General features: G+C 48.2%; 1 protein-coding gene across 2 annotated transcripts; it reads left to right on the top strand.

Annotated features, from left to right (window-relative positions):
- Positions 1-6,848: 6,848 nt before the first annotated feature.
- On the top strand, positions 6,849-15,848 carry PARS2 (prolyl-tRNA synthetase 2, mitochondrial). Of its 2 annotated transcripts, XM_023549555.2 has the most exons (3): positions 7,119-7,206; positions 8,366-11,610; positions 12,782-15,848. In XM_023549555.2, the coding sequence occupies exons 2-3, from the start codon at positions 11,604-11,606 to the stop codon at positions 14,236-14,238; spliced, it is 1,464 nt and encodes a 487-aa protein (XP_023405323.1). In that variant the 5' UTR covers positions 7,119-7,206; positions 8,366-11,603; the 3' UTR covers positions 14,239-15,848. The 2 variants fall into 2 exon arrangements, with proteins under 2 accessions (XP_003411212.2, XP_023405323.1); XM_003411164.4 differs by lacking the exon at positions 8,366-11,610 and having other exon boundaries at positions 6,849-7,206.
- The last annotated feature ends 497 nt before the right edge of the window (positions 15,849-16,345 follow it).

Here is a 16,345-nt window from a genome sequence, read left to right as displayed (position 1 = left end):
AGCATAAAGAAGAAAGACAAGTAAGGTGAGGTATGGGAGGGTCTTCAACACAGAGCTGCTGTGTCCTCAGGGACACTTTACTCTCCTGGTGCATCAAAGTCCATCACCAGCCAGGAAGGCCACCTAAGCTTCAGTGTCCAGAGTTTTTACTGGGGTTCCATTACGTAGGTATAATGTGACCGAACTCAGTCTCCAGCCCCCTTCAGGCTGATATCACCATGAGTAGTTAGATAAACTGTCAGGTGTGGTCCTGTGCCCTCCATGAACAACAAAGACCCTCCAGTCACTTGGGAAATTCCAAGGGTCTAGAAGTTTTAGAAGTTACCTAGGATCCCTGGTGGCTCAGTGGTTAAAGCGCTCTACTGCGAACCGAAAAGTAGGTGGTTTGAACCCACCAGGAGCTCCGCAGGAGAAAGTTGTGGCAGTCTGCTTCCGTAAAGATTACAACCATGGGAACCCTACAAGGCAGTTCTACTCAGTCCTATAGGGTCAGAATTGACTTGACTCGACAGCGGTGGGTTTTGTTTTGTTTTGTTTTTTTGGTAGAGGTTAATTCCCAGGAAACAAGCACAAAGACCAAATTCTTCAGGTAAAATAATTCTTCACCCACTGCATTCACCTATCCGGTGCATGCTAAAGGTGTCCTACTGCCAGCACCTGCCACTCTCCACCTGAGGGCTTTCCCTCAGCCCAAGCACAGTGCACACTGGAAGCACTGCTCGTTGATGCCCCTGGAAGCAGCCTTCAACCAATGATGACTGGAAATTGGAGAATAAATACTCCATCCCCCTAAGCCCTGTGGATAGGATACTTCTAAGGCATATTCCACACTGTCTCCCAGAGGTCCCACCGGGCCTGAGCCCCTCTCCCACAGCAGTAACCTGCTCATTATCACACCCTGTATTCACTTCTTTCCCTTCTCTTCCGTGTCTCACTTCCCTACCCCCTCCCAGTGCTTCCTGGTACATTTCCCAAATAAACTACTTGCCCTTGAATCCCTGTCTCAGCTTTAGATAGCTTTGAAGTCCTCTCTCATTCCAACAGGAGGTCTCTGCCACCTCAATACTCCTATTGCACTTTCTTTGTACCTCTAATGCAAATACCCATAATTTATCTTGTCATATCTATCAAGTACAAAATAGGAAGGAATATATGTTTTCTGAGTACCAGTCGTGAACCGGGCAGGGTACAGATGCCTTCTGCCAGTCATTCCTTTATTCACTAATAATTCATTCAATAAATATTTATTGAGCTAGAGGTTGGCACACTGTAGTTTAAGGGACAAATTTGGCCTACGGTCTGTTTATGTAAACAAAATTTTATTGGAACATAGTCATGCCCATTTGTTTATCTATTGTCTATGGCTTCTCTCATGCTACTACATTAGAGTTGAATAGTTGTGATAGAGACCATATGGCCCTCAAAGCCTAAAATATTTTTATCTGTCCTTTTACAGAAGAAGACCTGAATATATTACTATCCCTAATATTTATACAGCACTTTCAATTTACAAAGGCATTTCATAAAGTTGTTTATTTGCTCTTGACCACATTTCAAAGGTTACTGACCCCCACTGTAGAGTAGCAAAGATCAGAAAGGTCAAATCACTTGCCCCAGGTCACATAGCCAGTAAGTGGTGGAGCTGGAAAAAAAAAAAAAACCCAGGTTTTTCTGGGTTTACATGCTGTTCTTCCTAAGCCACAGCCTTAGTGGGCATGGATTCCATATTGTTCAATATGTTATCCACCATCCCCACTGACACCTAACCCAAACCTTGCACCAAAGAGAGAAGGTGAAGGCTTGTTGAAAGGAATTGAATTCCCATCACCCTTCCAGATGAGAGAAAAAAAAAAAAATTATGAGAGAGACCAGATAAACTGCTGGAATCACCCAGAGCTCACACAGACATTTTAATTATTTGCCTTTATCTTGGGGCACCGGCTGTGCGCCCCACTTCTGGCTCTGCCAGCGCTCTGCAGAGCTTACCCAAAGCAGATGTTTGGAAAGGAGTTCTTGGTTGCACGTTAACTATTGCTGAATTTTTGTTCTTTGAATTTCTAGCACAGCATTCTTATCATTTGAGGGCATTATTTAGAAATACATTAATCCGGCAAGTATTTATTGCATGTGGTTTTAACCATCTGCAAAATACATGTAGAAAGGCTAGAGATAAATAGAGGATGAGCCCTCTCCTCTGGCAGCTCACAGTCCAGTAGGAGCTGAAGAGAGTAACCTTGTATGTGTGCTAAATGACCTACTATGTGCCAGGAATCGTTCCAGCCAGGGACACTTTCATCAACATTCATAATAATTATTATTGTTGTTAGGTGCTGTTGAGTTGGTTCCAACTCATAGCGACCCTATGTACCACCGAAAGAAACACTGCCCAGTCTTGCACCATCCTGACAATCGTCGTTATGCTTGAGCCCATTGTTTCAGTCACTGGTCAATCCATCTCACTTGAGGTTCTTCCTCTCTTTCGCTGACCCTCTACTTTACCAAGCATGATATCCTTCTCCAGACACTGATCCCCCCGATAAAATGTCCAAAGTATGTCAGAGGTAGTCTCGCCATCCTTACTTCTAAGGAGCATTCTGGTTGTATTTCTTCCAAGACAGATTTGTTAATTCTTTTGGCAGTAATAATAGTATCAATAATATCAGTATTATTAATGTTAATAATAATAATAATAACATTAATATTAATAGCAAATATTATTGAACCTGACTATGTGCCAGGCACTTTGCTAAGCCATTTACAAGGATTATCTCATTTAATCTTCACCCCAATCCCATGGGGAGATGTGACTACAATTTTAAGGATAAGGAATCTGATGCTCAGGGAGGTTGAGCATCTCATCCACGAGCACATAGGAAGTGGGAGGGAAACCAAGGATTTATACTCAGGTCTGTCTGATCAGAGCTTCTACCACAGGGTGCTGTGATAGAGGTGCTGGGCACTGTGGTGGAGGGGCAGGGTACTGGGGTAGAGGGGCAGAGTCCTATGGTACAGGGACAGGATACTGAGGTAGAGGGGCAAGGTACTATGGTACAGGGGCAGGGTACTGGAGTAAAGGGCAGGGTACTGGGGTAGAGTGGCAGGGTACTGGGGTAGAGTGGCAGGGTACTATGGTACAGGGGCAGAGTACTGGGGTAGAGGGGCAGGGACTGGGGTAGAGGGGCAGGGTACTAGGGTAGAGCATAGGGTACTGAGGTAGAGGGGCAGGGTACTATGGAAGAAGGCAGGGTACTGGGGTAGAGGGGCAGGGTACTGGGGTAGAGGGCAGGGTACTATAGAAGAAGGCAGGGTACTGGGGTAGAGGGGCAGGGTACTGGGGTAGAGGGCAGGGTACTGTGGAAGATGGCACAGGGTACTCTGTCAGAGGGGCAGGGTACTATGGAAGAAGGCAGGGTACTGGGGTACAGAGGCAGGGTACTGTGTTTGCTGAGCCCCTCTCTGGTGCCAGCGGATGGGCTTTGGATGCCAGGATGACTCAGTAGGCCCTCATAGGAGCTCAAGATTTGAGCAGTGGAGACAAACCTTCCTTTCATTTATTTTTTTACACATTCAAAAAACAACAAAAAATAAAAAGCCTATACTCATCCCCAACACTGGGCCAGGTCCTTTGCTCTGTCTGCGCACACAGAAAAGAGTAAAATCTGTGCCTGCCTGCGAGGCGCTTCCAGTCTGGTCAGTGACTGCTGCAAACCGCTAAGCGCGTGGTGTGTCCCCAGGGCTGTGGGGCACCAAGGCAAATGTTGTTGTTGGTAGTCGCTGTCCAGTTGGTCCCCGACTCACGGTGACCTCATGCACAATGGAACAAAACGCTGCCCCTGCTTAGCCCTTTGCCATCTCCATCATCGGTTGCGGAACAGAACATTGTGATCCCCAGGGTTTTCAATGGCTGATTTTTGGAAGTAGATCCTAGTCCACCTTAGCCTGGTACTCTGCTAAAACCAGTTCAGCGTCATAGCAACACACGAGCCTCCCTGACAGATGGGAGTTTTTTCCAAGAATGAGCTCTGTAAATCAAAGCACCCAATAAGTGATTGGTCCATTGATTGAAATGCTTCACAAGAAGTTGCTAGCAGCGATAGGGCCAGATTCAACCACCCAGGGCTTTCTCAATGCGGAGCAGATCTACCCTCAGCTTGGCTGGCTCAAAGCGAATCTACAGCTCCAGGCTGCAGAGCCTCCTGCAAACTCAAAGTAAAATGCAGCAATCTCGGCCTGCCTCCCAAGGGGGTCGTGAGCATTAATTAGTTACCATTGGTAAAGTGCTCTGAAGATGTAGGGGTGTATAAACATGGCAACTCATTAGGCCTCTCCACACCACCATGCTCTACAGCCTGGGAACTGCTAATTGAGAAATAATTAACACCTCAGGGTGCTGAGGATAGATGCCTGGCTTTTCCAGGATTGGAAGAGAAGTAATAGCATGCACGGGGAACAGGGAGAAATATAAGGCTGCTTTGAATATGTGGACTCCGAATTATGCCAAGGGAGTATTCACCCAACCCCCCACCCATCCTCACAAAAGCGGGAGTGAGGATATTGCCCAGCAAAACTTTTGGGACTGACCTCCTTGGGGAAAACCCCAACCATAGTGTGAGGTGCAAAGGACAAGCAAGTCTCTTAGAAACAAAAGGGCTCAGTCCAGCCCAGCTCTGCCCGGCCTCTGAGCTGGTGGGCACACACCAGTCATATGGTCTCCCGAGCTGTAAAAGCAGATGATAACATGTGGCCACCCCACGCCCTCCCCGTGTTGTCCAGTGACTTCCCTCTACACCAGCCCGCACATTCAGAGCAATCGTCTCAGGGACTATAAAATCCTGATGCCTGAGCCTACCCCAGATCAACACCCACTGTCTCTATGGCAGGGACACATGGCAGTTCCAATGCAGCCAAAGCTGAGAACCACCGCTCTGTCCTGTGTGCCAAGCACTGTGTTAGGAGCAGTAAGAAATAAAGATGTTAACCCCACCATGCCTCCATGCCTCCCTCACAACTGCTTATCATTTCCTGATTCGGGCCTTCGACTGTCCGGGTCCCTCTGCCTGGTTACTCTCCCCTGCCAAGCCTCTGCCATTCTTGTTCTGGTAAGCCCCCATCATCCGCGAGGCCCAGCTCAAAGGTCACCTCCTCAGTGAAGCCTACCTCCCCGTGCTCCGGCGGGACTTTTCTCAGCCCCCGTTACACCACTAATCACTCTGTGCTGTTCCTTGTAGCTCCTGGCAGTAGGTGAGTTTTTTAGGGCCAGGAGAATCACCAGTAAAAAGCCCTAGTGGCACAGTGATTAAGTGCTCAGCTGCTAACCAAAAGATAGGCACTTTGAACCCACCAGCTATTCCATGAGAGAAAAAATGTGGCAGTCTGCTTCCATAAAAATTACAGCCCTGGAAACCCTATAGGGCATCACCAGTGTCATGCATAGGGTCTGGCACATTTTAGGCAATCAATAAATTATAGCTGTTATTAGTTGTTGTTGTTGTTAGTTGCCATCGAGTCAGCTCGGACTCATGGTGACTTTACGTACAACACAGAGAAGCATTGTCTGGTCCTGTACCATCTTCATGATTGTCGGCATGCTCAGATCCATTGTTGCAGCCACCGTGTGATTTGAGTGCCTTCCACCCTAGAGCGCTCCTCTTCTAGCGCTATATTGGACAATATTCTGTTGTGATCCATAGGGTTTTTGTTCACTGATTTTTGGAAGTAGATCACCAGACCTTTCTTCCTAGTCTGTCTTAATCTGGAAACTCCACTGAAACGTGTCCACCTGCTAGGATTTGAAATGCTGGTGGCATCATTTCCAAAATCATAGCAACATGCAAGCCAACACAGTACAACAAACAGACAAGTGGTGGTGTTATTAATTATGTAGAGCTCTGACTCAAACACTGCAACAATTGTGAGGATGGTGCAGGACCAGGCAGTGTTTTGTTCTGTCGTCCACAGATTCTGTCGCTATGAGTCAGAATTGACTTGATGGCACCTAATGACAACAAATGATATGCAGCTCCCACCTCAGGACATTTGCACTTGTTCCCTCTGTCTGGAACATTCTTTCCCCAGGTAGCTGCAAGGCTCTGTTTCTCACCTCCTTCAAGTCTTTGCTAAAATGTCACCTTTTTGATGAAGCTTTCCTTGATCATCCCGTTTTAAATGGCAACCACCCAACCTCCACTCCATTCCCCTTCCCTGGTTTATTTTTCTCCATAACATTTAACATCATCTGACTGATGGACCCTGTCATTATTTAAAATTTCATATTTTCTTCAAACATCAACAATGCAAATGGATTTTTGCAGTAATTTTAGCTTTTTAAAAAATATTGCATTAAGATATTATTTATCTTGATTCCTCAGTATTTTGGCACTCCCTTAAATTTTGTGCCCTTGGCAAGTACCTCATTTGCCTCATCCTACTCCTGGCTCTAAAGGTTTTGACATACTTCTTTTATTTCACTCATGTATTGGTTTATTGACTGTCTCCCCTCACTAAAACGTAGGCTACATTGACAGCCAGGATTTTTGTTAGTCTGTTTAGTTCACTGCAGTAGTCCCAGTGTCTAGAGCAGTGCCTGGGACCTGGTAGGTGCTTAATAAATATTTTGTGAATAAATGTTTGATTTCGTGTTTTAAAGAATGCCTTAGGGTTTGTAAAAAAAAAAAAAAGAAAGAAAGAAAAGGCTCTTTTCCAGCTTTTCAATTTTTTTATTTAAAAAATCTAAAGTTATTTAAATTGAAAGCCCGTAAAATCACAGGGTACATGCGAAACTCCATTGGCCGATGTGTTGTCATGGTTACACCATGACGGATTGTCGCCCTATTCGGACAGTGGGGCGGGAGTGCCTGGCAGCGGGAGGGAACACCAGACCAACGAGAGCGGCTTTGATCATAGAGTTAGACTTCTCTACTTCCTAGAGGGCACATCCGGAACGGTAATTTATTCATCGCTGCCCCAGCCAATCTATGATCCTGGGGGAGAGCCAAGCTCTCTCTCTTTGCCTAAGCTTCCGGAAAACCTCTCACGTGCGTCTAGAATGGGGTGGGGCCAGAGTGCGCGCTTCCCGCCTACGTGAGCGCGGCTTTGTGATTGGCGAAAAGCACAGGAAGGGGGTCTCGGGGCTGACACTGCCTCTGACGCTGGCGCGCTGGCCCGGCACAGCGGTCTCGCGGGTGGTGTTGGCTGTAGCTGCGGTTGGTGAGTGTGGGTGACAGCGAGGGACCAGTGATGGGCGGGGGGCAGTGGAGTGAAGAGAAGACCGTGTTCTGGGTGGCGGAGGTCTGGGACCTTGATGCCTGTTTTCCCACTCGCATCCGGGCCTTGAAGTGGGAGGGGGCAACAATCATATAAACTCCTGAATAATACTCATCTCCTAGTCCCAGGTTCCTCTGTTGTAAAATGAGGGCAAGTACTTCTTGTCTGCCTCGTATTGTTGTGAGCGTGACGGTGTTTCTGCAAGTGCCAGCCCTGGAAAGGCCCTGAAAAGATCAAATTTCCTATTTTACGTATGGGGAAACTGAGATCCGGAGAATGGAGCGCATTGACCAGCGAGTTGAAGGCCGGGCCAGTTCTTAGAGCTAGATCTGAAATTCCATTGCTGTTTTATGCAGCATGGTCAAGTGATGGTAACTTAATGGGATTTGGAGCCCAGGACCTTGCCTGTCTTCCAGGTGTGGCCCTGCGCTCATTTGCTGTGTTGCTTGACACAAGTGACTTCACCTGCCTGATCTTTTCTGTGCTTTGGGCACAATAGTAATTACAGCAAACACTTTATGGCACTTATTGTCTACCAGGCACTGTTCCAAGCGCTTTGAGTTCTGTGCGACTTCTTGCTTGTATTGCCAAGGATTGTGAGTCAAAGAATCTTTAAAAAGGCCTGGGCTGGGAAGGTGGGCAGCCTGCCACAGAACAAAAAACCAAATAAACCAAACCTGTTGCCGTCGAGTCAATCCCGACTAATAGTGACCCTATAGGACAGAGTAGAACTATCCCATAGAGTTTCCATCAAGCGCCTGGTGGATTCAAACTGCCCACCTTTTGGTTAGCAGCTGTAACACTTAACCCCTACGCCAGCATCAGGGTGCACTGTAAATATTTGTTGAATGGTCAAATGACTCCGAAGCTCTTTGTCAGAATCTGAGGTGCTGGACAGGTAGTTACTATATTGCTTTGGAGGGATTGTCTGTGGATAACCTGGAACGACTGAGATGCTACTAATTATCTTCCTGTTTGTATAAGCTCAAGTGGCCTGGTGGGGGAGGGCTTAAGGCTTCTACTTAAATTATCTAGATAATTATCTCATCATATCCCTTCACTTTGTTCTTCATCTGTTAATATATTTGATCAACAAACAAAGACATCAGGAGAGACCAGTCCCTGGAGAAGGACATCATGCTAGAAGGTCATCGAAAAAGAGGAACACCCTCAATGAGATGGATTGACACAGTGGCCACAACAATGGGCTCAAGCATAACAACGATTGTGAGGATGGCACAGGACCAGGCGGTGTTTGGTTCTGTTGTGCATAGGGTCACTATGAGTCTGAACTGACTCAGCAGCACCTAAAGACAATAGATATAGAGGCATTGTGCTGGGCCCTGAAATGTAAAAATGTAGAAAACCTCATGAACTTATAGTTTCAAGGAGGAATAGGACATGAAACAATTCTCCCTCCAAGAGCCTGCTCATAATGGTTTCTCAGAAACATTTTTAAAAATTATCCGATCACAGCATAATAAATACTGTAAAGAATTAGAAGCATGTGCAGTGGGAGCACAGAGAAGGCAGTGACTGTCTGCACTTAGAGGGGTAGGGAAGGCTGCTTAGAATAAGTGAACCTTCAGTGATGAAGTGGAGTTGGTGGAGATTGAGGAAAGGAGACATCTTGGCTGAAGGTGGCCTCTTCTGGGAATGACAGGCAGTTTGGGGCATGATGGGGGAGTGGTGGAGCCCTGGTGGCGTAGTGGTAAAGAATTTGGCTGCTAACGAAAAGATTGGCAGTTTGAATCCAACAGCCACTCCTTGGAAACCTTATAGGGCAGTTCTGCTCTGTCCTATAGGGTCATAATGAGTCGGAATCGACTCAACAGCAATGGGTTTGTTTTTTATTTGGTTTAGGGGAGTGGCAAGAAGCTGGAAGAAGTGTGTTGAGATCAAAATATGTAGAGGCTTAGGTGCGATTCTGAGAAAATTATGATGGATTATAAGGAGACTAATTGAATCAGCTATTTTTTTTTTAGCTGTACTGTGGAGACTAGACTGTAGACTGACAGGGTTTAAGGATCATTCAGTTCATTCATTAATAAAACATTAATGTGTATCGTGTCCAGCTACTGTGTTGGAGGCTGGGCATACAGCTTGGAATAAAATAGGCCTGGTTACTGCCCTCATGGGAGTTTACGGTCTAAATCAGCAAGTGAGCAGTTAGGCTCCTGCAGTGGTTCTCAAAGTGTAGTCCCCAGTTCAGCAGCATCAGCCTCTTTGGAGAACTTGTTAGAAATGCAAATTCTTGGGCTATACCACAAACCTACTGAGTCAGATACTCTGGGGGCAGGGCCCAGCAATCTGTTTTCACAAGCCCTCCAGGCGATTCTGATGCTTACTAAAGCTTGAGAACCACTGGGCTACGGTAACATAGCAAGCTGTACTGAGGGGCTACCCCAAAGCTGAGGCAGTAGGGGCCAGAAAGGAGTGGGCTGACTTGAGAGGGATCTTGGAGACAGGCTTCTTTGCTTCAGGACATGAACAGTTAAGGGTGAAGCTTGGGCCACTGGTCTGAGATCAGACTGCAGTAAGTGATGGAGCCAGGTGTGAGCCCACGTGTGCCTTGTCACCAAAGCCTACACTTTTCCACACCTCCCTTCACATAGGGCTCTGTCTGGCAGAGCCTCCCAACCTTTTTCAGATCATAGGCCACACAGGAAATGGTAATACTCGTACAGTGCACAGGGAAGATGGATGAGGCTGCTTGAGGTAGGAGGTGAGCAGTTGGAGGACTTGAGGCTGCTAAAGGCTGGCGGTAACCACCTGGGGATTCCAGCTACCCAGAGCTGAGAGGAATCAGCAACCCATAGAGCTTTGCTCTATGGGGTATGCCTAGAAGTACTCTCTAAATTTGGCAGTGTAAGTCAAGAACCATAAAAGAGTTCATACCCTTTAACTCTTAATTCCATTCCTGCAAATCTCTCCCAAGTATGTTGTTGTTGTTGTTGTTAGGTGCCGTCAAGTCGGTTCCGACTCATAGCGACCCTGTGCACGACAGAATGAAACACTGTCCAGTCCTGCGCCATCCTTACAAGTATATAACCAAAAAATACCTGAAAAAAGCCTTGTGCTCATCTTAGGGGAAGGACAAACCAGTCCCTGGCAGACTCACCTCCAGAAGTGATAGAAAAGTAGAAGAACATTCAGCCCCAGGGTGAGCCACTCCTGTGCACACAGGAACATGATCCAGAAGAGGCTGTGGATGAAATATTCTGGCAGCACCAGCTGAAGAGGGAGTAGAGACACGGGCCTGGGTTAGAGGGAGGAAAAGCCACTCCTGCTTCTACGGCAGCTGACTTCTGCCTGGACCCAGCCTCCAACGTGCTGGTGGCATGAGCCCTCCCTGCAGCAGCACAGAGTCCCTGCCCCAGGACTGGGAACTGACAAGTTCCCCTCTTTGTAGTACCACCCAGCCAGTTGCCAGCTGAGTTGATTCCGACTCATGGCAACCCCATGCGTGTCAGGGTAGAATTGTGCTCCATAGGGGTCTCAATGCCTGATTTTTCAGAAGTGGATACCACGCCTGTCTTCAAAGGTGTCTGGGTGGACTTGAATCACCAGCCTTCAGTTAGCAGCCGAGCACTTAACCATTTGCCCTACCCAAGAGTTCATCTTAGATTGTGTTTAAGGGGAAGACTGACAGCTCTCCAGTAGTGGGGGGATTGTTTTTTATACAGTCACTCAGTGAAATGTTGTACTGCCATTAGAAATATTTTGTAAAATCATGAAGAAAGGATGTCTAGTAAACTCCTGCTGTGTGCTGAAGATAACAGTGGTGAGCAAGTCAGATGTGGTTCTTGCCCGCACAGAGCTGAGTGTCTGGGGGGGAAATAGGCAGCCAAGTGAGCAATAACCTGAAAGGGTGATTGGTGTCTGATAGGGGATGGAAGAGTGGGCTGCTGCAGGAGAAGCCAGTCTTTTGGAGTATGGAGAGGGGTCAGGGAAGGCTTTCTGGGGGACAGGATGGTAATCCTAAGGCCTGGAGGGTGAATAAGGATGAATAGATGTCACTAGGCAAAGGGGAGGGGAGTGTTCTATGCAGAGGGGACAGTGTTAAGAATTAGGGTGATACAGCGGGAACACAAAGCGGGCAGTGCTGAGAGATGAGGCCAGAGGGGCCCAGCAGCCACCTCACATGGGGCCATGTACACCATGAAGGTCACACATTTGGATCTTATTCTAAGGGCATTAGGAAGCCATTGGAGGATTTTATGCAAGAAAAACTATTCCTGGCTGTGTTTTGGAAGCATCTCCCATGGCTTCAGTGTGGCAAGCAGATTGGTGCAGGGCAGGAATGGAAGTCAGGAGACCCATGAGGAGGCTGCTACAGTATGCCAGGTGAGAGGTGATGGTGACCTGGACCTGGTTGGGTGCTTGGTGGTGGAGAGAAGGGGATGGACTCAGCAGCAATTGAAGAGGTAGGAATGAGGGGCTGAGTGGGCTGATGAATGTGGGGCAGAGGGATCGAGAGGTTTCTGGTTTGGCCATTCAGAGTGATGGCCCTGGGGAGAAGGCTGTGTTCATTCCAGGGACACTGAAGAACCTGTGTAAGGATATGTTGGATACGTAGATCTGAAGCTCAAGAGACACCTTGAGTGACGATGTTGACTTGGAGTCACCAGCCTGTGGCCTGACCAGGGAGTGTGTTGAAGTATAAGGAGAGAAAAGACACAACATTTAAGGGGTGGGCAAAGGACAGACCCAGTTGTTGTCGAGTCATTTCTGACTCCTGTGTTGCAGAGTAGAACAGTGCTCCATAGAGTATTCAATGGGTGATTTTTCAGAAGTAGATTGCCAGGCCTTCCTTTCAAGGCCCCTCTGGGTAGATTCGAACCACCAACCTTTTTTTTCAGTAGCTGAACGCTTAACAGTTTGTGCCACCCAGGGACTCCTGGGCAAAGGACAAGGGCTTGTAAAACAGACAGGATTGCAAAAAAATGTCAGCAATGGTTGTCTCTGGGCAGAGGGATTATGGCTAGTCGTCATCTTTTCTTTTTTGTTTCTCTTTTCCCTCTCATTTTATATAATAATAACATCAAACATTGAGCTCATAGTATGTACCAGATCCTGTTCTAAGAACTTTCCACAGCTCTTCCAATTCCCACAATAAACCTACAAGGTGGGTGCTGTGCTATTGCCATTTACAGATGAAGAAAGCAGGCACAGAGGGCTAAGTCACACGTCCCAGTTGACGTGGGTGCAGACCTGGGGAAGCTAGACAGAATCCGGGCTGCCTGCTCTCACAGCCTGCACTTCAAATCACTACCCAGTCGTGTCTCTCGCCAGTATATTGTTATTTTTTTCATAATCGGGTAAATACTGATTTTTTAAAATGGCGGTCAGGTAAGAAAGTAGTACTTTGGTTTGCCAGGATATTAGAGATGAAAGGCTTTGTATCTGCAAAGTCAGCGGCTGTCTAAGAAGTTTGTTGGAGACCGGACTCAGCTGGCAACTTCATGGTGTTGAAACACATTTAATGCCTATTTCTGTACAACTTATTTTCGTCCAGGCGCGAATGCTTCCTTGTGCTGTGGTGTAATGGGAAGACTGCTGACAAGATGGAGAACGTTGCCCGTCCTGGCCACCTGCAGTCGCCACCTCTCCGGGTACGTTCCCTGCAGGCTTCACCACCGTACCCTAGGGAGAGGGAAGCACTTGGTGCTGTCCCGCATGTTCCAGCCGCAGAACCTGCGGGAAGACCAGGTGCTGTCCCTGGAAGGCAGATCTGGGGACCTGACCTGTAAGAGCCAGCGGCTGATGCTTCAGGTGGGCCTGATCCACCCGGCGAGCCCCGGCTGTTACCACCTTCTGCCTTACACTGTGCGTGCCCTGGAGAAGCTCGTGCGGGTGATAGACCAGGAGATGCAGGCCATCGGGGGGCAGAAGGTCAACATGCCCAGCCTGAGCCCAGCAGACCTCTGGCGAGCCACCAATCGGTGGGACCTGATGGGCAAGGAGCTTTTAAGACTTAGAGATAGACATGGGAAGGAATACTGCTTAGGACCGACTCATGAGGAAGCCATCACAGCTCTGGTTGCCTCCCAGAAGACACTGTCCTACAAGCAGCTTCCTTTCCTGCTATACCAGGTGACAAGGAAGTTTCGGGATGAGCCTAGGCCCCGCTTTGGGCTTCTCCGTGGCCGAGAGTTTTACATGAAGGACATGTACACCTTCGACTCCTCCACAGAGGCCGCCCAGCAGACCTACAGCCTGGTGTGTGGTGCCTACTGCAGCCTGTTTAGCAGGCTGGGGCTGCCGTTTGTCAAGGTTCAGGCTGACGTGGGCAGCATTGGGGGCACGATGTCTCATGAGTTCCAGTTACCGGTGGATGTTGGCGAGGACCGGCTTGCAGTCTGTCTCAGCTGCAGCTTCTCAGCCAACATGGAGACACTAGACTTGTCACAGACGCACTGCCCTGTGTGCCAGGGACCACTGACTGAAACCAAAGGCATTGAGGTAGGGCACACATTTTACCTGGGCACCAAGTACTCCTCCATTTTTAATGCCCAGTTTACCAATATCTATGGCAAACCATCGCTGGCCGAAATGGGGTGCTATGGCTTGGGTGTGACGCGGATCTTGGCTGCTGCCATTGAAGTACTTTCTACAGAGGACTGTATTCGCTGGCCTGGCCTCCTGGCCCCTTACCAAGTCTGCCTCATCCCCCCTAAGAGGGGCAGCAAGGAGGAGGCGGCCACGGAGCTCATGGGGAGCCTGCACGACCATATCGCCGAGGCACTGCCACAGCTTCACGGCGAGGTCCTGCTGGATGACAGGACTCATCTGACCATTGGAAACAGACTGAAAGACGCCAACAAGCTTGGCTACCCCTTTGTGATAATTGCTGGCAAGAGGGCTCTGGAGGACCCTTCACATCTTGAAGTTTGGTGCCAGAACACTGGTGAGGTGGTCTTTCTTACCAAAGAGGGGGTTGTGGAATTACTGAGCACAGTGCAGGTTGCCTAAATGCCCCTATTTTTGGCTGGGTTCTCTAGAGAAGCAAAACCACTGAAGCGTCTGTATAGAGAGAGAGAGAGATTTTATCAAGGAAATGGCTCACGTGGTTCTAGAGGCTGAAAGTCCCAAGTCCGTGGACCAGGCTGGAAGCTTCTCCAAGCTCACAAAGCTGCAGGGACTGGCAAACCCAAGATCAGCAGGTCAGACAGCAGGCCCTGGCTCCCAGGCTGCGGAGGCCAATGAATCCCAAGATCAGCAGGTAAGACAGCAAGCCGCTGGCTTACAGACTGTGGAGGCTGACAAATCCCAAGATTGGCGAGTAAGCTGGCAGGCTGCTGGCTTACAGACTGCTGAGGCTGATGAATCCCAAGATCGGCAGGTAAGCTGCTAGCTCAAGTCCCAAGAACTGGAGGTCAGATGAACAGGAGCGAGCTACAGGATCCAGAGCGAGCAAAAGCCCACAAGCCTTGCCAGAAAGTCCACCTATATTGGATGCAGGCCACACCCCCAAGGAAACTCCCTTTTAACTGATTGGCTACTCACAGCCTTATGGAGGTGATGATATTATATCAGATCTCATGGAGGTGCCAAGCTATATCATAACTGCCAAACCAGTGAGAGTCATGACCCAACCAAGTTGTCCACAGCCCTACCCCTGCCCCCATCCTGCATCCTTGGTGTTCACTCTGAGGCCGCATTTTCCTAGGGTCTCTGGGCTGGCCTCTCCAGAAACAGGGCAGCTCCTGAAAGATGATGCTGTGTTTCCAGTACCTATTGCTGTTGAGTCCACTCTGACTCATAGTGACCCCGTGTGTGTCAGAGTAAAACTGCTGCACAGAGTTATCAGTGGCTGATTTTTGGGAAGTAGATTGCCAGCTTTTCTTCTGAGGCACTTCTAGGTAGACTCAAACCACCAACCTTTCAGTTAATAGCTGAATATTTAACTGCACCACCCAGGAACTCCTCAAGACTGTGTTAGGGAAACCAGTTTTTATCTCAGTCATTTGTTCACACTGTTTGTATTTTAAGTTATTAACGTGATCTGTTTGTCTGGATTGGCCAAGCCACCACATACCATTCCTCTTATATGCTACTGGCGGAAGCTTCTGTTAGGAGGCAAACAAGAAGGAAACCCGGGTTCCAGTTTTGTCCCTGGGATGAGCCGCTGTCCTCAGCTGAGTTTCCCTCCCGGTTCTGCCATCTGTGACCACAGGCCTCTTGCTGCTAGGCCCAGAGGGCAGGCCCTTCAGCCCTCCCACACTGAGCAGTGGGCTGAGTGTGTGGGCAAAAGAATCAGGAGATCTGACCCTGCCACCAAATCACTGGTGACTTGGGCATGTCCCTTTCTCTTCGGGGGCCTCTGTTTCTCATCTGTAACATGAGAAAATGGTATTAGATTTGTCAAGTCCCAACAGCTGTCCCAGGGTGGTTCCATGACAGGTCCGTGACAGGTAGAGCTGGTTTCCCTGACCCTCCACAGTCTAAGCTAACTGGCAAGTTGATATAGTTAGCTGATGGCTCAAGCCAAAAACTGCTCCAGAGACCTGGCCCTATTGAGGCAGCTTAAGCTCTCCAGATCATGTTGTATTGATTGAATAAAGTCAAACTGTTGAAATGCGCCTTGCATGTTAATTTAAAACAATGGTCTTGCACTTTTACCAGTGGAATGGCTTCCTGTCTTGAGCCTCTCCTTTCTTTTTCTACTGTTTCTACACCCCACTCAACAACAACAGCAACCAAAACAAAACAAACATTGGGGGTTGGAAAAATGTGTTTTAAACCATTTTTTCTGACAGATGCCAGGGACGAGCAGGCTTAAACCACCATGGTCACCTTGTCCTAGGAACAGAGCTGGATCCTAGAAACATTCACAAGGGGAGAATATTAAGAGATGGTCTCTGCCAACATTCTGTGAAAACTGGGAGTGAACTTTAGCTTCCACAGAGTGTCGTCTACTTTCGTTGCTCCTGTACATCAGATTGGGAGCACAGTCAGGTGCCCTGTCCTTGGCCTCCTAGGGTCTCTACATGTCCACATCTAATAAGAATGGATAGGCCAAGTTCAAAGCCACCACCTCTTCAAAACATTCCTGGCAGGTATTGGAAGTGGTCCCCCC

Source organism: Loxodonta africana, chromosome 3, assembly GCF_030014295.1.
Source record: "Loxodonta africana isolate mLoxAfr1 chromosome 3, mLoxAfr1.hap2, whole genome shotgun sequence".
Taxonomy (NCBI): Eukaryota; Metazoa; Chordata; class Mammalia; order Proboscidea; family Elephantidae; genus Loxodonta; species Loxodonta africana.
This window is presented reverse-complemented; position numbering and strand designations above follow the sequence as displayed.

Coding starts and splice junctions, on each gene's coding strand:
- PARS2 (XM_003411164.4), top strand. CDS start 6,975: ATGATCCTGGGGGAGAGCCAAGCTCTCTCTCTTTGCCTAAGCTTCCGG. Junction 7,207..12,781: donor GTTGGCTGTAGCTGCGGTTG/GTGAGTGTGGGT, acceptor ATTTTCGTCCAG/GCGCGAATGCTTCCTTGTGC.